Raw genomic sequence first — 23,061 nt, 5'->3', positions numbered from 1 at the left:
CCTTTCGCCATTTCATTTTTCACCATATGGATACAGGGAGAGGAATTGCTCAGCATGGAGAGAACCAGGACTCACCCTGAAGACCTCAGTGGCCAGTTTCCAGCTGTAGCAATGACTTTGCTGTAAGTTTGAGGGGAAATGGTTCTTTCCCAAGTGGGTAAAAAGAATGTGGATTATATTTATGTGCTTTTCTCCCTCTTGCCACAATCATGTAATTGAAAATTTGAGCTGCAGTTGCTAGTATCATCTGAATCAGTCATCTACATAGATTAGACACCTTTTAACAGCAACAACACCAATGTTTTGATTCCAAGCCCCAGGCATGATGATTGGCAGGGAAAAGCAACCCCTGGAAAATCAAACCAGAGGCCAGCTCGAGGCCCAGGTCAGAGTTCAAACCGACTGTGTATGTGTTTGGATTTTAGCTTGTTGTACTTGGTGATCAGGTCCAGCTTGCTGTGCCCCAGAGTCATTCTCTTCTCTGCCCCATACGCGCTGTTCTTTTCCAGCAGCACATCCTCTGGAAACTTGTCATAGCAAGGCACTACCATCTTTTTATCCCGTTTGAGGTGGTTGTATGGGGAGAAAAGGTCAAAATGGCCATGTCCAGGGCTCTGTCTCTTTTCCACCCCATAAAACACATTCTCATTTTCAGCTGGCATCTCCCCGGAGGTGGTCACAAGTGCTCTCTGCTTCAGGCTGGTCCCATTGCTGCTGGTACCCTCTGACAGGGACTGCAGCGGCTGCCCTGCTCTTGGCGGGGAGCAGTGGCTGCTGTTGGCCTTAGTGTCTCCCTGCTTACCAGGGTTATTGGAGGAAGGCTCCGGCTGCAGGAATGTCCTTGCTGTTATGAGGTTTGATTTGGGATACGAGGTTGGGGTGAGTTTATTTGGAGGACTGTTCGCTGAGTCTGGTGGTTCTTCTTGCTGTTTAGGGCAAGTGGGCTTCAGGAATGTGTCTTCCTTCTCCTTCTTATTGCCAGAATCAGAGCTGGAATCTTGCTTTTCCTGGTGTGCACTGCAGCTGGAGTTTTTCATAAAGGGAGACACTTTTATGCTCCTGATGCTCACATTGGAAAGGCTGCTAGAGGGGCTCAGGGTCTCAGTATCATTCCCCTGAGTGGGTTTTAGAAGACAGTTGTCAACTTTTGAGGTATTCCAAGAAGAGAGGCATGTCCCAGGATCTGGCACACAGAAGCTGGTCACTGCTCTGGACTCTGCGTACAGATACCGGAATTCCTTGTCAAACTCTGCAACAATTTGCCCACGGAAGTGGGTCACCAGGCCAGTGTGGACTTGGCTGCAAAGCCAGGTGAAACTGCAGGAAAAGAGACAAAACACATATAACTTTGGTTCACAGTGTGCCAAAATGCCTAGCATGGATTTTAACATTCCAGTGATGGATTGCTACCCAATTTGTGGTGTTAATACTTTCTTTAATTAGGCAGGTATGAGATTGCTCATGGAGATGAATGTGCTCATCAAGAATTACAAAAGAACAGCCCTAAAGTGATTGTTTGATTTCAGCTCTTCCCTCGCCTTAGCAGGAGTTGTGTTCTCATGTCCTGACATCTGCAGCACATGATGGACTTGTAGGAACTGCTTGGTCAGGCAGGAAATGAGGAACTGCCTTGAGGAGTGGAAGGTCTCCAGAGACCACAGGAATACCTCAGGACAGGAAGGCTGATGATGTTTGCTATAAGTATTGCTGGAGATTCCCAAATGAAATAGAAGTTAATTCTTGGCTCAACAAGTCCTGTCCCTGCCCTCAAAGTTAAGTGTTACGGGATCGTTTCTGGGAGCTTGTCATATTCTACCTTAAAACCAAACTGATTTTGCCCTAGCTGGGGAAAAACTTCCATTAACTGCCACTCTGCAAATTTTCCTTATCTGTTTAACCCTACCTGTTGTTTGTGCCCAAACTGCAACCTAATTAGCTCTTCCCAACATAGCTACAGATTGTAAACACATTCTCCTGATCAAACAGAGAAGTTCCTCTCCAGAGTGGGATCCCCAGGTTCCTGGTCATCCCAGACATCAGCTGATTTTTTATTCTTGCTGTAGTAAAACCAGACCAGCAGACTAAATGTGTCAAATAAACCAGAATTTTCAGAGGTGGCAGTACCAGCTGAGGGCTGCATTATTGGCTGCTAAAGCGAGACACTGGTTCTGAAGAGCAGGATAAAATGACAAGAGTTCTAGGAGAGCAATTGTCATGGGAGATTACTCCCAAGTAAATGTAATTTCAGGACAAGGTACTGGCACTGTGTTTTGGGACTTCATCAACAGCTATTTAGGAACTTGTAGTAGGAATCCCAGTTCCTGGCTTGTCCCTGAGCACTCTGCAGTTGTTTTAGGTCAGACTGGTGTTTGGTATGTTTACACTCAGCAATCACACCCCAAAGAGAAACATAAAATGAAAAAAATAAAATAAAATAAAATAAAATAAAATAAAATACTCTGCTGCTTTATATCAGACCAGGTAAATTATGTAAGAATGCAAAAGTAGTAAAGGAATGAAAACATCTTTGTGGGTGGCATGAAGAGTACTCATAAATACCATCCCAGAGGCTCAAAGCAAATGCATCCCTTCACAGAGATACGAGGGTGAAAAAATACAACCAGAAACTACCTGGGATGGCTAAATGACAGAGGAGAAGCTCCTAAGCCCAGAGAGACCATCTTTTAAAAAGGTTGGGTCACACATTGCAAAAGGGGAAAGAAGAAATATTCAGCTCTTTTTGAGGCACATGGTCCGTGTGCAATAATTCCGTGTTCAGATAATTCCTCTGCATCCCTTTATTGTACAGGAGCTTGGGCTGCCCTGAGCCCCCTTTATACAGAACAACAAGGGAGGATCAGTCTCCTGATGAGATCTCTGTAGAAGAGATTAGAAAACATCAACAGAGCAGGTATCAGTGACTGTGCAGGATCAGGGATCATCAGCCCAAGAGCACCAAGGGAATGCCAGGATGAAATAGCTCAGCTCCTAACCAGGCTGTGCTATCTCCCACTTGAAAGGGCTCTGGCTATCAGGAGAGCAGCAGGGTGCTAATGTGATATAATGTTTTTAATGTTCCACACCATTAAGTCTCACAATTTAGATAGATATAAGTTGAGTAGTTAACACAAATTAGTAGAGACTTTTCTAAAGAATACAATTAATGGCCATATAGGAAATATGAGATAATAGGGAAGGCAGCTTTGGCAAAGGAATGTTATCTCTCAAAAAGCCCTGTGCGTTCTTTGAAGAAATCCAGGAGTCCAGACAGGGGAGATTTCATGGAACAACACTGTCAAAGGCGTCAGCCCCAAGGCACTTCCTGGCTCCCAGGAGTGCTGGTGGCTCTGGCCACATTGTCACAGTATTGCCCCCGTCCCAATGCAGCCAGCCATCTCCTCTCATCCATGTGAAATGCCCTTCCCCCTGTGAGGGGAGAGCCCCCCAGCCTTATCACTGTCCCTACCACTGATGCCTCTTGCCCCAGTCCATGCATTCCTGTGTCCCACTTTCCCATACTGATCCAACGGGGTCCTGCTCACTCTGTGTCGTGACAGGATCTGGAAGGAATCATCCAAGTCTCCTGGTGGCACAGCCCTCCTTGACACAGCACAGGTTTCCAGGATGGGACAATGTGGTCTTGCCAGCCATGGCTATTCCCATCGCTACAAACTGATAAAGGTCTTTTCTTCCCTGAATGGCATAGCCAGGGAATGATTTCTGGTATAAAAAATGAAGAACTGGATGAAGTTCGCAGGTTACAATCCAATACAGACAGGAAGAGGTACTTCCTTGCACAACACAACACCCACATGGGCTTGGAGCTCCTCCTGCTGCAGGCCACCCTGGATGCTAAAAGATCACAGCAGCTTTTATGAGCGGTAGGATTTTCCTGACATTATTTTTTCCTTCTAACAAACTGCTGCTCACAGCACTTCTAGATCACCCTGGGACACAGAGGACTCTGGGAGAGGATGGCTGTAGCCTAGGATCCCCTCCCTGCCCTGCTTTCACTCTCGGGAGCGGTGCAGCTCAGCCCTCGGCCGGGAGATGGAGGTGCAGCATCATCTCCGGGCGGTGGGGGACCCCGGCTGGCAGCCCCCCTTGCCCCGGGGCTCTGGCGTGGGCCGAGCGGGAAGAGCACCTGCGGTATTCTACGAGTCTTCTCAGCAGCAATTTCGACACCCGGATTAGCTCCCTGCGTGCCCCCCCGTACAGCCGTGCTCTGCTTCGGGGTCACGGTGGCCTTTGCCTTTCCTCAGCTGTTTGTACAGGTGACTCCTGATCTCCACGCTCAGCCTCTCTGCTTCAGCTCTTTCCAACAGATGAGATACCAGTTTGCAGCAGGGTTTTTTTTGCTTCTTTCAATAGTTTCTCAAACTCATTTTTTTTGCTCTTCTGTCACTTGGGGTGTCACAAAGCCATTCTTTCCATATGCCAACACAAATTTCTGTGTTCTGTTTTTGCTCATGGCTAAATGCATGTACCACATAACGTTCATTACTAGACCTTTCATTTCAAGTGACGTTTTCTTTGATAAGGTTACAACAACCTTCCTTTATTTAGCTTGCTCCCAACACACTTTAAATAATCTCCATTCCTTTATTTTCATCTTTGTTTTGATCCAAACCAGTGCAATGTATTCAGCTAATCTGGGCACTCATGTCTGTTATCTCTTATTTCTTATTCATCCTTCCAGCAGCAGACCTTGTCTCTTTCTCCTGGATTCACTTTTTATTTACACACCTGAGGACGTGCTCCTCCCTGCTTTGGTGTGCCTAGCAAGGCTGTACATAACTCATCTCCTGGCAACGTCACTGCATTGCTGCATGTATCACCTGGGGTTCCCTTGCTGATGCACTGTGCTTCCCACTCCTTACACACTCACTTCCTGCTTAATTTGAATTTCTTACTTGAGGGTACTCCTCATCAAGCTAGATCTGGAAATCCCTTTTCAAAGCTCTTTCCTCTTGCTTGGGCCATGGATGCCTGTGAGTATAAGCACCTTTCTTTGGAAGAAATTGCAGGCTTCCTCCAGCTTCAAACCCATGTAGCTTTATCTGTCCATTGCCAAACACTTCTGCACTTCAGTTTTATTTCTCCTGAAGCCAAGTGTGGAAGCTTTTGCACTCTTGTAAACTTTTGCCTCTCATTTTTCTGTTTCAGCTTCTGTGTCAGCTTCAACCCCAGATCTTGAGTTTCTCCATATAGCAAACATCAGGCTCCTTCCTCTCTGTGCCCATGGCAGGACATACAACAATACTGTGACCATCTGTCATTTTCAGCAGAGAAATTTAGTCTCTTCTAAGGCAACTTAAACAGCCAAATGACTCCATTTCAGGCTGACAATACCAGCAGTTTTCTCTGGTTCCAGTCTATCTTTCCTGTTCAAGATCTTGTTTAGCTCTAGCTTCTACTGGCCCTTGGGTTCCCCTCACCTGCTGAAACAGTAAATATCTTTAAGTGCTCAATTAAACACCCTATTTCTTCTGGTGCCCAGAATAAACCTAATTAGCTAGATATATAATTACATTTAAGATTTTAGATTGTTGCTTTGCCTAAATACCTCAATCTAGTTTTTTCCTTCATTTAGAAGAAATACAATGTTAAATATTTAATCATTATACACATAAGAGTTGAAGGATCTAAACTAAATTTCCTTCATTTGTTTAAGATAAGAGCAGTGAGCTTGGTTTCTATATTTAGAAAATGCTGTAAAAATGTGCTTGATCCGTACCAGTAGGCAGCAATAGATCAGAATAAATTAAAGAATCATAGACTCACAGAACATCCTGAGTGGGAAGGGACCCACTGGGATCATCCAATCCAATCCCTGTCCCTGCACAGACACCCCAACAACCCCACCCTGGGCATCCCTGGCAGCGCTGTCCAAAGGCTCCTGGAGCTCTGGCAGCCTCGGGGCCGTGCCCATTCCCTGGGGAGCCTGGGCAGTGCCAGCACCCTCTGGGGAAGAACCTTTCCCTGATATCCAGCCTAAATGTCCCTGACATAGCTCCATGTTGTTCTTATTGTATGAATGAATAAAACCTGTGAGAGCAGAGGGACAGTTAAACTATTTCTGCATATTTTGATCCTTTTCTTCATTACTCATCTCCTTGTTGCAGAGCTGCCAGACTGGAGTAACCCAACGGAGAGCAGAGTGCAGTGGATTGCTACAGACCAAAGCTGGGATGTGTAGAAGGTCACACAGGTGGGTATCACCCACTTCACTTTAAAAATAAATGTATTCTGATGAAGGAACAGGATGGAAATCAGTGACACTTGGATAAGGGATTAGAATCAACAGAGAACATCTGAACAAATAAAGCTGTGATTGGAAAAGTGCACAATGGCTGTACTGGGAACTTTCCGAGCAGTGCTGATGGTAAATAAGCCATGTTGAGGAAGTTCTGAGAGACTAAGAAGGCAGAAAGCAGAGGGATAAAGAGAGATCCTGCCAGACTGAATGGGAGCCACTATGAGGAGAGTTGCCAAAACTGCATTTTAGACACTATAAATGACCACTTATTGGAAAAACTAACCAGAAAGCCAATGAAAGGAGAAATAACATTACCAGTTCAGAGAGTTTCTTTGGGAAGGCCACTCAGCAAAAAATAACCATGACCTAACTATATCAAATATTCTTTCAGGACCAAAATAATCCACAACAGCAATGCTTAACTTCAAAGACAAATTGAGGAATGCTATTAAAAAGAAATTTTAAAGAGTAATCAAAAACGTTAAATGCTTGAGGCAGCAAGAAGATTGTTTAAAGATGCAATGTTAAAAGTCTCAGAGAAAATGTACCTATCAAAATAAAGACATTTTAAATCATCAAAAAAATCTCACCATAGTTAAAAGGTTCATTAAATGAAAATATTAAGCAAAAAGTCTTCAAAAACTGGAAGTCAGTGATTTTCCAATTATGAACCAGGGAACAACCTATCATTTAATATTGAACATAGTAGCAAAGGAATGGAAAGTTTTAAATATGAACCTTTTAAAGAGCTCCTGGAAAACTACAAACCAGCCAGACTTATTTCCATACTGAACAAACTGGTAGAAGCAAATAGAGAGTAAAATGATTAGATGCATAAATAACTATAATCATAATGCTGAAGACTCTGCATGTTTTTGTGGAAGGAAGCCATGCCTCAAAAGCCTCTTGCAGATCTTTGAGGGAGGCAGAAAGCACACAGATGTGTGCTTCAAAGAGATTTTGACATGGTCATTCAGCAAAGACAATTTTTGTTATTAGAAAAATTAAGTGATCATGGAGTACATACAAGGGAAGGTCTTCTCAAGAAGTAGCAGTTGATTAAAGATACAAACACTAGCAATAGGTTTAATTTACCTACTGGAAACCCACAGTTTTTGTGCTGGGATCAGTTGTTGAGGAAAGTACTAAAAAACTGTAGAACCTCTCCATGTCAGACCTCATGACAAAATTATTGTGGTCCGAATGAAAACTGGATAAATGGAAGCTGCAAGAGGATCTTATGGTAAGGGTGGGATATGTGACAAAATGGTGGACAATTAAATGTCAGTTAATTCAAACTCTGGATACAAAAAATGACTGAAATACCATGGATACTTCACCTGGAGAAGAGATGGTTCATGTGAGGGATTATAATAGAGGAGGACAAAATCATGCATGCAGTCAAGAAATTAAATAGGAAGCGCTGATTTTCTGTGCCCATGTTGTGAGAATTTGGGGACATCAAATGTAATTATCTAGCAGTAGATCTACTGTAAACATCACAGATCATTTCTTCACACAAAAGATAAATTAAACTGCATAACCCATGGCCAGACATGGTAGAAAAGAGTCTCCTATAGCAAACTGAACATAGAGAAGCAAGTACAACATAAAACCCCGGAGTTCTGAAACCTCTGATCCTTGCACGCAGCATTGTTGAACTGCAAAACGTGCTGCCGGGTAAAAACACTCTTACCCTTGTTCCTGTATCATCCTGAGACATCCCTGGTTCCACTCTGGATTTTTGGCTTTACTTAGTAACTGTTCTTATCCTTTGCATCTGGCTTTCCCATCTGCACGGACAGTAATCTAAGTGTCTCCTATACAGGTTGCACTATACCCAGGAGCAGACATCCTGATTTTCTGCTGTGAAAGTGTTTCTGACAAATGTTGAACAAATTCCTCAAGAAGAGACTGTTTCTATTAGTCCAGAACATCCTGTGCTTAATGACACAGCACAGAATCAGATATAAGACCCTATTCAACCGAAATACTATCTTCCAGAATTCCAGAAGTTTCAGCTCTGCGGAGATCTGTAGAAGGGGGACACATGAGAGCCTCCAGTCCCTGCCCTGAACAGCCCAGGGAAGAACTGACTCAGAGAGATGCACCTGAGTTTTAAGCAATACCCTGACTCTGGTCCACAGGGAAAGCAGATGTTCTTCCAGCTGTGCAGTTCAATCCTGCTGACACATGCTCAGCTTTAGCCATTCAAAAATGAGTGATCCAGTTATGTAATCCCTGCCCCTGCAACCAATGGAGATGGGTAGAGAGATTTAAAAGATGAGTAGATGTGACATTGGTTAGTTGTGGGCTCAGCAGTGCTGAGGGAAGAGTTGGACTCAAGGCTCTTAGAGGGCTTTTCCACCTAACCAGTTCTATGATTCTAGCACCCTGTGTTTCCAGGCAGTGATTCACTCCGTTGTTTTTAAGTGTCTTAGGATGGTCAAAATGCCACCAGACACTGCTCTCCATGATGTTTAGAGATTTGACACTAACAGTTTCAACCATGCACTTCCATTTTTCATTCATTTTGCCAGAGTTTGATGAGGTGAGACCTCCACTCTTGGAGAAGATGAAGTCAACACCAGAGGAGAAGGTGCAGCTTGAAGCTACAGCACTGTTGAGGACACTGGTAACCTGAGGGTCCAGCATGTGCTCACAGAGAGATGGAAACTGAGAGAAAGGGAGAGGGAGAGCAGTGTTCAAGGAGATCTGGTGGAACGAGAATAAAAGTATTGCCAGGATAACAAATTCACAGAGCAGGCTGACCTGAGGAGCTGCACAGTTTGTGAAGGATAATACAATGTTCAACAGTGTGAAAATACTGTGGGAAAGATCTGCAGGTGGAAAAGTAACTAAATAGAGTCTAGTAATAAAAATATAGCACAAGAACTGTAGTCCTGACCCTCTGATCAGAACAATGTCAGCTGAGATCACAGAGGCAAAATTAGGGTGGGCAGCAGCAGTGGGAGATTTAATCCATTCATACACATAAAGGTTAATGCTTCACTGGGATGAACCATGGAGAAGAACCTTTTTGGAAGCAATTAATGATTACATGCCAGAATTAACTAGTCTAAATTGACCCACAAGAAAAGATGGGATTCAGGATGTGGTCTGAAATGGCACATAAGACCTGGTTCCAGAGGCAGAAGTGGAAGAACTCATTTGTAAGAATGGTTGCAACACAATTTTATCTCTTAGTGGAGAGCAAACGAAATAAACACAGCAGGTGGAGGTTCAATTTCAAAAAAGGTAACTATGTAAAAATGCAGCAATGGGAAAAAAAGAGTTGAAAGGGAGCAGACAAAAAAATCCCCAGGGTGACTGGGGGCTGTGGGTTGCTCACAATGCGGGGAATCACTGGGCTCATTTGAGGGCTGGGTGTCAAAAGGGTGATGGCAAGGCCATAGCTGAGAACCTCAATGAACTTCCTGCATCCATTGTTGGTGTTGGTGACACTGTGCTGATACACAGGAGCTGAGATGTGTTTCCCTCCTGTGTATCAGCACCACCAGAAAGGCCAAGGGCTGAGGGGTTTCCCATACGGTCCCACCTACAGAGAGGGTTCTGAATGCAGTCTTGAGGCCCACACACCCCTGGAGCTGCCCTCTGCCCTGGGCATGCAGAGTGTGCTGTGAAGAACAAGATTCCTGCTAGCATGGAGAAACACAGCCTCTTGGAAGAGGAGAACAGGGCAACGGCAATGGCAAACCCAGCTCACCAACCTGCTGGAGTTTGGTGAGGAAGCCAATGAGCACATGGATTCCCTCAGGCATGGAGGGGTGCAGTGAAATCCCCAGGTTTGCAGGTGAGATCCTCAGGGGGTTGGATACCTCACTGAAAGTGAGCAAATCCTGAAAGACCTCACAGAACTGAGCAAGTGGACAAATATATGGCAGATGAACTCCAGTAAAGGAATATGTGGTGTATCCATAGGGGAAAATTATCTGTATGAGGCTGAACCTGGAACAGCTCAGGAAGGAACTCAGAATCATCATCAGTGGTTGTCTGACATCATCAGCTCAGAGTGCAATGGCAATTAAAACATGCAGTGAGTGTTGGCTCATGCCAGCAAGGGCCACAATCACAAACCAGAGTCTGGGCATCTTTTACCCCTCCTGAACACCTCGGTGCAGTGTATCGGGGGGAGGCACATGCAGTTCTGATCTCTGCACCTTAAGCAGGAGTTAGTGAGGTCACGAGAGGGTGCAGAAAAACAGAATTAAAAAGGCTGCAGGATGCAGCAGCCACTGTGTGAGGAGAGACTTCTGAAAAGTCTGAGATCTTCAGGTAAGAAAAAGACAGGGAGGATGGATAAGATGGAGGCTTGGAAAACTGTGAAAGCACTGACCGAGGTGAGTGCAGGGTAGCTGTTGAGCCAACATGCAGCACCAGGAGTTACATTATTCACTATTTTGGTAAGGAATATTTCCTCAGTGTCACCTGTCTCTGCCACAGTAGTTGCTGTATTTTCTTACCTGTATGTACCAGCAAGAACTTGATCACAATCAACCAGGACAAACTTCTCCAGAACCTGGCCTGCAAATTTCTTGCCTGCTTTGCTGTAGTATGTGTCTCCACTCAGGCATCTTATGCGCATGTTCTGAAACCAAAGCAGGGAGAGTTGGTAAAGGGCCATGTACTGCACTAAACTGAGATGTTCCCTTGTGCATCACTGCCAGACTCCCTCAAGCTCATGCTCTGCTCTGAGAGGTAGAACTCAGCAAGGTATTAAGTATTTCTTGACTCCTACATACCAAGTATTTTGTCACACTGCCTGCTTCTACAGGATACAAAACCAGCAAAAATTAATAAGTTGCACTCAAGTGCAAATCTAGTTTGAAAAAAAAACTTGGGAGAACCCTATGAGCCTACAGATCATTTCTGATGTATGTAAAATGATCCAATTTCTTCCAGATTATTAATAATATTCAACACCTCACACTAGCTGACGGCTCTGCATTGAACTAAATTTTGATGCATAACAACTAGCTAGTTTCTAATCAATAGTGTGCTGCTCTGATTTTTTACAATGACAGCCTTAAAACATCACTCAATTAAAAAAAACCAAAAAACTTACAGGGAGGAATATCTACATTTTAAGGAATTCCTTTTATCAATACATTTTTAAATTATATTAACATTTTCAGCTGCTAAACTCAACTGAAGCAGACCCGATGCTCCACTGCAAATACTTCTCTGATACAACCCTGGCCTGTAAAACCAATTGCCCAGAATAAACTGGGGAATATTGCCCTTGGTATCCATTGGGAGCGTCTTTCACAATGTGAGGCGTTTGCCTGTAATAGAAGTTATCTGCACCTCAGGTGAGGAAGGCAGAAGAGCAGAACAGTCACTAGAAACTGTTACTGACCTGCTCTGTGTGATACAGTGCCAAACAAAACATCTGGCATGTAAATAAACATCCCTAAGGCTACACCTACACGGGGCTGCCAGGTCATTCCTTCCTGCCCTCCAGGCCAGCTCCCCTGACACCTGTAGCACCTCTGGTACTGCAGGAGCTGTCACAAGCTGTCACCACCTGCATTTGACCGGGCAGATCCCTCTGTGGGCAGCTCATTCCTGCCAAGCATCAGCCCAGCTACAAACAAAGCCCTACAGCAGCCAGGTGGGATCGGGCCCGATTTGCTCCTGGCAGAGGCGGGTGCTCAGGGAATGTGGCGCTGCCCCTCCGCCACCCAGGCACAGGCAAAGGACAAGCACCAGCAGCTGGGATGTGCCTGCAGATGTTCCCCGCAGGGCGCAGTCCCATGCCCATTCCAGTTGTCCGGAGCTGCCCCTGGGCACCCCTGTGCCCCCTTCGCCTGCCTCCCACGGGGCTCAGGGCGGTCGCCCCTCGGGGTGAGGAGCGAGGCAGGGACCCTGCGGCAGCGACTCCCCCGCGGGCAGGAGCTGAGCTTCCCTCCGGGAGCACGCACCAGGTGGGAAAGGCTCGGCTCTCTCATTGCAGTGAGAGACCCAGGAGCACGACCACCCTCCAGGGCTGCACAGCAGCGCCAAATCTGCTCCTGACCAGGGCCCTTCCAGGCTCTCTCTTGCAGTGGGCAATAGCAGGTGGGGAGAGCAGGAAGAAGGCAATCATTTATGATGCTGCCCCCAGTACTGCTGCGGAGCCTGATTTCTGCTCAGGGGATTTCCTGAGCTTCTTGTGGTTTGTCTCAGTGGGAAGCCCACCATGATCTCTTCTCCAAGGGCTGGTCCTGTCTTATTTTGAGTTCATGAGAACTTCAAGCAAGGACAGAGCTGAAGCTTCAGAATTTTGGCACTGTGGCTCTCACTTGTTGGCTTTTTATGTTCCAGAACACATCTTCTTCTGCCACCTATGAGAAGGGGGAAACCTTTTCCCTGTAATGACAGATGTGCATTGGAACAGGTTACCCAGAGAGGCTGTGCAATCTCCATGCTTGGAGATCTGCCAGATGAGACCAGGTGAGGTGACCTCACAGGTGACATTGTTTTGAGTGGGAAGCGGGGCTTGATGACATCCTAAGGTCCCCTGTGATCCTCTGAAATGACACCACAAGTTGCTGATTCAGACCAAGATAATGCTGAATACTTGGGGAGGTGTTCACCTTGCCCTGTGGCCAGTCAACACAGGGTTTTTTTCTTCCAGTGCCGAAGTTTTAGTAACATGTTTTCTCACTGAGAGGAGCTTCCTCCCTCCCTCCTTCCTGGGGAAATTAAAACAACTTCAGGTAAGGGATATTCCATAAATTTGTCACCACAGTATTTCTTCACTACCTTTATAATTTCCAAGGCTGGGTGAGTTTCTGATATCTGGTTCATTTTTATCATCGTCTTCTTCCTCTTGTCAATTCAGACCCTGAATCATCCCAACAAGATGAGAATCCTACAGTCTTGCAAGAAAAACCCCCAGGTACTACCCTTGCTCCATTCAGACACTAATTCCAGATTCAGCAGACAGATGTCTGGAAACTCCAATTTAAGGTTTCTGCTGTCACTGCTGCCAATGTTCCACACAGGATTTTCTGATGCTCAGCACTGGAATTTGCTGCCAGCAGACTCAAACATTGTTTTCAGAAGTAAATGCTGGAGGGGCAATTACCCCAAATTCGCCATTCAACCCCAAATTGCCACCAATTCTTCCAAATGGAGATTACCACCACATCCTGTCACAACTTAGAGGCAGGAATAAAATATGTACCCTCATTCCACTGAGGTGTGTATTCAGCCTGTAGGTAATGGACTGCTTAGGTGCATCTGTGTAAGAGACACTTCAGATGGAGAGCTGCTAGTGAGTCATGGAATGGGGAGGCAAGTGTTAATTACCCATTCAAGCACATGACGTGACATCAGACCTAACAAAGAGACACAGGCACCTCCACGGATACAAACTCATTCTAATTTTAATTTGAAAGATGGACACCTCTTGGATAAGAAGCAATAAAATATATTTTGGAGAGATGGAATTTACCTGAATGCACCAGGTCACTTCAGTGTGGAAGCTATTTATGGAAGTAAACATGCTGTAGCATGGAGCAGTTTTCACCAAGAGCTCAAGAGTCAGGATAAAATGGGTCTGGCTTGTTAAGAAGCAACACAGGACAGAGCTTCACCAGCATGGTGGAAGAATCAAAGAATCATTTAGGTTGGAAAAGACATTCAAGGTCATCGAGCCCAACCTTGTCAACTGGACCAGAGCACTGAGTGCTTCTCTAAAGAAGCCTCTCTAAATGAACCTTTGTGTAGACAGGTTAAAAATTAGGGAAAATTAAGACATCTTGACTGCATCTATCTGGAATATCCTGTAAATACATTATTTTTGCATTGTCCCTGGCTTGCTTTTTAGCTAGGAATACTTTTGAGCTACCTGGAAAATTTTCAAGTGTTCCCCACAAAATGAAGGGAAACCCCATGAAACTGGTGGCTGGAGTGGAATCAGTGCTCCAGGGAATCCTGCACACCAAGGGAAGGACCACAGCCAGAACTGCTGGCCTTACAGGAATAAAAAATGACAACAAAAAAACAACTTCCATTGATAGGTGCTAGCCAGAAATGGGGATCAGCAGGATACTGGGGGGCATCTCTGAGGCTGCAAGTTCCTAAGAGAGCTTATGGCACTGTCTCATTCATTTTTACTGTTTGTCTGCTCTGGGCACCACATGTTGTTGATGGGCACCCATTGAGCAGGAATTGGGTTTTTCACAAATCCCTCATGGACCCACAACTGAATTGCAAAGCCTAAAAGCAGATCTTAATGTGAGATTTTTAACCTCTGGGTTCAGCAGAAAGAAGTGATGGGATTTGCAGCAGGACATCTGAGGGGACTCACTACTCTCTTTGCCCTCCCAGCTATTGCCCTGCAGCAACTCTGGGCAGAATTTAAAGCCCCAAGCTCAGGGATCTGAACTATGAGCAATTTAAGTCTTGCAATTCTCTGTCCTAGAGCAGGGGCTGTGTCCTCTCCTCCATGTCCAGATGATCACATAAACTAAATTTCCTAGTCTCTCTTTGCATCTCACCAACTCCCTGTCTCACTGGTCCCAAGTTCACACTCCCCGCACGGAAAACTGAAATGAGGACCACAAAACAATATGTGTGACTAGGAGGCTCCTGCATGCCTTCCTCTGTGCATCCAGACAGATCCCAGTTTCCTAGAGCAAACAGCCTTGGTTTCTTAGCCTGGGACAGGGAGAGAAGGGATGGATTCTACGGAGAAGGGGTGAGTCCTAGGGACCAAGCAGAGGGAACAGAACACGGGGTACATTGTTTTCATCAATTCCAAGACCTGTTTATCATACCCAGTGTGTGACTGAAAACTTACTGGGAAGCTGTCCTGAGTAAGAGCCATTTTATTGCACATTTCCACAAAATGCTTCAAGTACTCTTCATCCAGGATCAGGTAAATGGGGACGTGCCGTCTGCTTGAGGCCTCCAGCAGGTCACACAGAATTTCCATGTCTGTAAACAGATCCATCACAATTGCTATCACCTGGCCAGGAGAAAAGAGGTGTGGGGGGAAAGAAACACAAGAGACAGTTGAAATCTCATGCCCAAGTCAATTGGCCTTTAAACTATGTGCTTTAAACTATTCAAACCTCCTGAGTTACTGAGACCCTGTGGCCATGGAATGGAGATGATTCTGGACCTTTGTGTTTAACAGCCGTTACCCCACTGTGGCAGCTAAAATCGAAATTTAATAACTATTAAGACAATCCTTACCTGGGTACCTCCTGTCTCATCTGCTATTCACAGAAAGGAATAACTGGAAGGATAACATGTACACAAATTCTGAATTTCAGTGGTGCAACAAGTATGTGTTGCCTTAAGAAAATATGCCAAGAATAAAGCATATAAAGAAGAGCTGAGACTGAGCAAAATCATTGTTCAATCAGGAAGAGTGACTCTACATGACTGGCAGAATAATACAAAAAAGTACAATTTTTTTTCAGGATGGACACACTGCCAGGTGAGGGAGAAGGTATTATGATGAAGTATGTGCAAATCCTCATTCCAAGATTATATCCTAGGGGTGCCTAGACAAAATCAGTGAATAATGTGTGTGGAAAGGATGCCTTTCCCTTTCCTTGCTGGCAGAACTCCTGCTCATGCAGCCAGGGATGCAAGTGATGGGTATGAAACCTGACAGGAGGAAAAAGGAATAATGCTAAGATTATTAAAAAATAAAAATATATGTATCTCAATAAAATGAAGATAAGGTTTCCAAGGAAGGGTTTTTAAACAGGAAAAGAATTTTAAGGAGAACTGCCAGTTCTTTAAAGAATGAGGTTGAAAAAGGCCATGGCAATCCATCCCACTGTGGACATGGAGTGAGAGGCAGCAAACTGTCATGGCTACATGAATTCTCCAAAAATGGTAATGAAAATACAGAAAACAGAAGGTAAGTCATGACAAGCAGCTGCAAGTGAGTTGACCCAAGACTAGAAAATTCAAAGTACAGAATGACCTGCAATAAGAACAATGGATCAAGGGAAATCAGCCATAAATAAATTCAAATGGGATTGGAGACCCTGCTGCTCTGTTCCTCATGGAATGAAGTTGCCAGCAGACAACACTGAGGGGGCCATTATTTGGATGAGGAAGTGACTGTTGGGATCCATCTGTTGGCTGTCACTATCAGGGTCAGGGGGACACCTTGTAGAAGGAAGGAACAGACAGGAGAGCACTTGCTGAGCAGGATGATTTATCACTGCACCTCAGGGTGCAGAGCACTTGGTGACTCAGATCTTGAATCATCACCAGTTAACACTGAGAACTCATGGAAGATGGGAACACACTGTGGGATGGAAAAGGGCAGGTGAGCAAAAGCTGAAAAAAAAAATTAAAAAATAGAACTACTGCCCAAATACTTTAGTCCCAGTCTTTTCTGTATCATAGTGAATAAGGTAACTGGTGCTCGTAAATTGGGTTTATAATACTGATTTGTTTTTCTGCATCTGCCAGAGAATGCCCAAATAAAGATGACTCAAAACCCACTAAATTTGGGGGTGAAGTTCCAATAGCCTATTCTGTTTCTCAGTGTTCATGCCCTGCACCACACCTGGCACACGAAATGCATGACAGTCAGTTCTGCTGCCATCATACCCCCCAATCACCCCTGCAAATCACCCCTGCAGGTGAGCCTTCCTCTGCCACTGCTGCTCACCCGCTCCTCTCCAAACCAAGAATGCAGAGGATGGCAGTGAGGTCAGCTTTTACATGTACAGTGATTCAAGCTTTCAATAGGAACAGGGGAAATTGCAATCATGGCATGGGGCTGAACCAGAATAGCTTCAGAAAAGAGAGGAGCTCCAAGTTTTAACTGTCCTTGGATTTGTGCTCCAGACTGTTACACTAGCCCGGATTGTTCACTGCCCAGTAGCTCTCCTGCTCTGTTTTCATTAATAAATTGCCTCTTTCCAGGCTCACACTCACGGCCTCAGTGCTGCCATGGGCAGAGCGGGGCCCCTGGGCTGCCCCACGCTCTCCAGCCCAGTCTCCTGCTTGGGGAGCTGGCTCCTCTCAGCCTGTCCATGCCATGGAAAGACCTTTGCCCAGAGCCACAGTGGAGAGGACAGCAATGTCAGAAGGCTGATTCCTGCTCTCTTGGGGATTGAGCCCTTTTGCAGATGGACAAGATATCGTGGCTCTCTTTTGCCCCCAAAACCCATCTCTGTGATGATGCCCAACACACTGTCATTGGTCCTCAGTGTCTTGCAGGGGCCCCAGGCCCAGTTCACCACAGCAGGGTTTGGGGAAGAACCTTCCCAGAGGACAGTGTGATCCCAGACATCCACATGGGACACAAGGTAACTGTCAAGAGCTAAAAATCATTCCTGCTGTCCAGACCAAAAACACATCTCCACCCTCTCATCCTGGTCCCAGGAGATACAGGCTGCAGAACCTGACTCCAAAGGGCACCTCTTTTGTAGCCCTTGTCAGTGTTGTCTTCCCAGAAGCTTCACAAGGGTTTGGCAAACTTCTCCCCTCTTGAAACGTGCCTATCTGTCATGGAGAGCAGTCAGCCCTAGAGGAGCTCTGCAAGCACTGAGAAGCATCTCCAACTTCCCAAATTAATGTTGTTGCTGGTCTATCAGCACAAGGTACCACCGAGACCCACAGTATAGAAGGACTTTGCCACATCACACTGTCCTCCAGCCAAAGGCCAACTGCAGTTTAGCCAAATTTCTTTGATGGGTCACACATACTCTGTTGATGAGGCGCCATGAAAAAACTACAGCCCGGTTCCTGTGTAAAGCCTCAGGCAAGTCCCTCTCGGTCAGACTTAGCCTCATGCTATTCAAGCTCATCTCAAGCTTAGGTTTGAGGCAGATTTTTCTGGGGACAATCTAAACTCTGCTTGGGAAGTCAGTGTGATGGTACCAAGGAAGACTGAAGCTCCTTTGTCCCCAGATCCCACATGTTCAGGGGCACTGCCTGTACCCGGGGGGCACAGGAGGTCCACACCATCTTGCTTTCCTCTACCAGTGCTTGCAGACTTTGGCAGGGCTGGTTGCCACAATTCCAGATTGGCAGGGCTGATCCTTGCCCAGAGCTGGCTCTGCCAGGGCCTCAGTGCTCACTGTCAGAGGGATGGGGCTGAGCAGGCAGCAGCACATGGCACAGAGTCTGCCATGGCAGCCGATGCCCAGGCTGGATGCAGGTGGCCAGGCTGGGGCGTCAACGAGAGCCCCAGGCAGGGCAGCAGGGCCGGCTTGTGCAAGCTGGGTGGAGCCCTGATAGACACACTCAGGCTTTCCAAAGCGGGTCTTTGCTTGGTCGGGAGGTGCAGCAGGCTGCAGCCCTGCTCACGCCTTCCTTCGCAGTGCTCCCGGTGTGCAGCACGGCCTGGGCTGGGCAGGAAGGATGGCAGTGTCCCCGTGTGTGCTGCAGTGGGGACAGAGGAGAGGCTGTCTCCCCTGCAGGGAGAGATGCAGGTGCCCGTGGGGCTGCTCATTGTAACTGTGGCTATCCATAAGGGCGCTGAGATTAGCACTTTTGGAAACCAAAGCAGGCAGCTCTTACAATCAGATCAATGCCAAAGCTGAGAACTGTGAGGGGAAGAAGACCCTGCAAGATTTTTCCCCTCAAACCTCCTAAAGCAGTGGGAGTTGAATATCCAAGTACCATTTGTAATTCAGGTTCCTGACAGCTCATGGCTGACATTTAAAGCTTTGGGCATTTGAGTCAATCGGGCCTTACAAACCTAAACCTGTGTCAGTGCCTGCAGCCCCTCCATTTCAGTGGTGGGGGCTGCAAGGGCATCCCTGCTCCTCACCATGCTGGTCATGACTCTTGAGCCCATGGCTTGGCCTTAGCAGGTCAGCATGCTACGGAGACACAGCTGCCCCACAGGCTTTAAAAAAACTCACACCTTGCCATTGTAGGGTTAAACTGTGACATTTCCAAACCCACTTCTGGAAACTCACAATTCAGCAATTACTAGAGTCATCACTTTAGGAATTACAGCACTTACCAGAACCCCACTGGGGTTTGCCATCCGTCTGGTTTCTAACCAGCACAGCTGGTTTTACTGGTATTTGCCAATAGCAGTGTGGTTTGGGTCATCACTACAGTGGTGCCATTTGATCTCTTGCTCCCCTGGGGACTGTCAGAGACCCTTCTGCCACCAGGCATAGACATGAGTGCACAGCCAGAGTCCAAGGGGCACAAGAGGGGTGGAAAAAGCAGCATGGACAATTCAAACCAGATTGGAGCTCGTCCAGCAAGAGCAAAATTGTAATAGTATTATCAAATAAAGGCAAAGGTGTGGCTGCGCTGCATCTTCTTATGTCTGCAAAGAGAAAAGCTCAAATCTGAACATCCATCTTCAAAGAGAGCTGGTTAAATACAGCAAAGGCAAAAGACCAACCACACCAGCAAGAGATACCCATGAAACAAATGCTCTTTTTGCTAATTTGTCAATACAAATATGCTGTTGCAAGAGATGTCAGCTGACGTTGCTATCTGTGACTCTACTGGGGAAGAAGCAAACAGCATTTCAAGACACACCTCCCTGTCTACAGCACCTGGGAAAAGCAGTTGAGGGTCTCAACATCTTTCCCACATCACATCAGCACTGTAACCCCCACGGGAGGAGAAACACTAAAAGAGAGATCTACAACAAAAGCTAAAAGTCTAGTGTCAAAAATATTGGAAACGTAGAAACAGCAGCTGCAAAGCAAAAAAACAAGTGGTTCTCCAAATGGTTCACACTGGCACTTCAAGCAAAGGAAGTTTTTACCTCTGGTTGCTCTTTTGTCATTAAGACACATAAGTAACATCCTTTTGGATGGTTTGTTGAGCAAAATGACTCAGTAAGTACTAAAATATGTGCAACTGGGGTTGTGAATGAGCTGGAATTGCCATCAATCATAGAGTTAATCATGGGAAGGACTGGCCAGAGCTGCTAACCCAGAAGCCAGTAGAACACCATTAATAAATCAGTAAGATACTTAAAAACTCATTCTCACATTTCACACAACAGTAAAAACAGTGTGTGAAACCCCCAACTCAAACATGAAAGGCAGAAGACTGCCAGGGCTTTGTCACCCTAAGCAAAGAAAGCAAAAAGCTCAGAATGTATTGAAAGTACAATAAAGCATCCACTGCCTGGGCAACTTGCCCTCAGCAACTGAGAAGTTTCTGTGAACTGAGAAAACAGCAAGATGTTTTTCCTGTGGCTTAAAAGATCATAATACCACTGAAGATCCGGGACACGTGCTGAGTGACGGGAGGCCACTTCTTGGTAATCATTTACTCTGCGCATTCTGCCATGACTGTGCCTTAATCCCCAGTGCTGACAAGGATGGGATCAATATCACAGAACTTTTCAGATCATTTAAACTACCATGAATCAGCTGCCTGGAAGGACAAACAAAGCTTTTTGTCACTTATTTCCTGGACCAATACTTCCTGTAACTGCATATAAGAAGCAATTGGAAGTTAAGGCATTAAGCAAGGGCTGCTTACAACTGAGCAGCAGCTCACGTGGCAAAATGGTCTTTTGGACAAAAGAAAAATATCCCCATTCACCTCATATGACATCCAAACTTCACTGATATGTGACTCTTTGAGAATGTTTTAATGCTGCACAGCAATCTGAGCTGCTGGGAATACATAAATTCATTTGCTCAGCTCTGCTGATGGTTATAGAAGATCACACTTGATCTGCAGAGATCCAGGTAATTCCTTATCTCCAGCTTTTGCATGAGCAACAATGAATGTAAGGAGTGACCATGAAGTTAAATAGGAAACTACTGGAGTGATAAGAGGAACTGCCCGAAGCTGACTCCTTAAAGTGAACTTTGTTCTAAATGTTTCCTCAATATCTCAGCACAAATACTACAAAAGAAGATTGATGTGAAACAGCTGAAAAGAACCATAAAGAGGACAAAGACAAAAGCTGAAAATGTGTCTGAGATAGTTGTCTGGGCTGCTGCTTTCACAGAGTACAGTGGCAAAGCAAAAGAAACAACAAGCAGCATAACTGAGTGAATAAAATTCATGCCAGCATTGTGCTTGGTGAACAGGCACTGTAGTCATCCAGTTTTTATTACATCCAAGGGTTGTAATAACACACCACAAACTGTGCAATGGGGCAAAATGGGCTGATCTTACTCATCCCTGGAGACTCACAGACATCAAGCCTAGGAGACAGGATTCTAACTTAATTCAAACCACAGTCCCACAAATTTACTCTGGTCATATGTGGTGAGGTCCTGGCCCAGGTTGCCCAGAGAAGCTGTGGCTGCCCCTGGATCCCTGGAAGTGTCCAAGACCAGGCTGGATGGGGCTTGGAGCAACCTGGGACAGTGGAAGGTGTCTCTGCCCATGGCAGGGCATGGAATGAGATGGGCTTTAAGGCACCTTCCAACACAAACCATTCTGAGATTCTCTCTGTACAGGAACTCACCAGTGGTATTTTCTTGTCCAGCTTAAAATGATATCCAGGGCTGGAGGAGAGCCCAGGCTGTGCAGAGGGGAGCAGGGCTAGCTGGGACACAGAGCCAGGGACACTGCAGGCCCTGCCACACACCCATGCCAGGATCTGGGACTGCTCTGCATCCCTGCAGCCACGGACACAGAGTCAAGGGCACTGTCTGTCTGGATGACATGAAATCCCAGGCAGAAAGAAATTACGAGAAAGGAAAAGAGCAGGAACAGCTACAGGTCTGCTGCAGAAAAAGCAGTCACATCATGCCAGACATGTAGAGAGCAGCGACAGCGTGGAGCGTGTGTTTACAGGTGTGGGACCAGCCACCAGCCCTGGGCACTGTGGCACAAGGCTCCACTCAAGGGACACAGCTCTGTACGTACCGTCCGTGCCCGGCTGATCAGAGACCGGACCAAATCCTTAATGCTGTTCGTTTTGTTTCTTTGGAAAATCACAGTGGCTTGAGTCTGGCCAGACACCGTGAGGAGTGGTGTCCCTGGCCACCCCAGCTCCAGCTCCGGAGGGTGCACATCAGACATGAGGGGGAAGTAGGTGCCTGATGTTAGTTCAGAGTTGAGGGAGAACCTGTCTCCAGTGTCCGCATCACCAGGGTCAGCTTCTTTGTCTTTCATTGCACTGGGGTCTGGGAAGCTTTGGTTCCTCTGATGGCTGATATATTCCATGTCCAAGGTGGAAAGAAATGGCAGCTCCCTCTCCTCGGCGATGGCGCTCAGGTATCCGCGCTCCCCCTGCTCCAGAAAGGCGTCGATGGCCAGCCTGGCTGTCTCGCTGTGCTGGAGCACCAGCGGGGTGGGCTCCCTCCACCACGGCTTCTTCAGCTGTTCCAGGCGGCTCTTCAGTGGCCCAGACACCCCTTGCTGGCTCCCATAGCTGCGGTGGAGCTGGGGCCTCACCTCGACTGCCAGGTAGTTGAACATGACTGGAGCTGCTGATGCCCAGAGGTGTCTCTCCTGCTGGATCAGTCCTGTGTCCGTCTTCAGGTCTTTTCTGCCACTCCTGAACTCCTCCCAACGGGTTCCTTCAGGGCTCAGCATAAACTCAACTCCTTAATCACCAGGTACAGCCTCCCACACGGGGGGAGGAGCCGGCTTTCCCCAGCTCTCTCACCCGGCTTCCCCAGACACACACCTGATACTGGGCACCCAGAGTGTCCCTTTTGCAAGGGGAAGAATATCAGCTCTTCAAGCTGCTCCTTCCTTTTCCTTGTAACTGAATAATGTACTGTCCTCCCCTCCCCTCCCCTTCCCTTCCCTAGAGAGGTTCCCACCCTTGGCCTAGCAGGCTCTAACCTGTTTTGTCCCTCACTGTGCTCACAGTGGAAATGCAGATGCTGGAACTTGTTCCTGCTTGAAATTTG

General features: G+C 46.4%; 1 protein-coding gene across 1 annotated transcript; it reads right to left on the bottom strand.

Annotated features, from left to right (window-relative positions):
• Nucleotides 1-11: 11 nt before the first annotated feature.
• On the bottom strand, nt 12-22,738 carry FAM83C (family with sequence similarity 83 member C). Its single transcript, XM_040079691.2, has 4 exons — nt 22,067-22,738; nt 15,072-15,239; nt 10,744-10,868; nt 12-1,317 (listed from the first exon to the last, which is right to left on the bottom strand). The coding sequence occupies exons 1-4, from the start codon at nt 22,736-22,738 to the stop codon at nt 387-389; spliced, it is 1,896 nt and encodes a 631-aa protein (XP_039935625.1). The 3' UTR covers nt 12-386.
• Nucleotides 22,739-23,061: the final 323 nt, after the last annotated feature.

This window comes from Hirundo rustica, chromosome 16 (genome assembly GCF_015227805.2).
Source record: "Hirundo rustica isolate bHirRus1 chromosome 16, bHirRus1.pri.v3, whole genome shotgun sequence".
Classification (NCBI taxonomy): Eukaryota; Metazoa; Chordata; class Aves; order Passeriformes; family Hirundinidae; genus Hirundo; species Hirundo rustica.
This window is presented reverse-complemented; position numbering and strand designations above follow the sequence as displayed.

Bases quoted from the DNA above. Each gene is read 5' to 3' on its own strand.
- FAM83C (XM_040079691.2), bottom strand. From the start codon at position 22,738: ATGCTGAGCCCTGAAGGAACCCGTTGGGAGGAGTTCAGGAGTGGCAGA. The intron at 15,240-22,066 runs GTACGTACAGAG...TCTCCTGGCCAG, and splicing joins TGATCAGCCGGGCACGGACG to GTGATAGCAATTGTGATGGA. The intron at 10,869-15,071 runs GTAAGTTTTCAG...CTTTGGTTTCAG, and splicing joins TTACTCAGGACAGCTTCCCA to AACATGCGCATAAGATGCCT.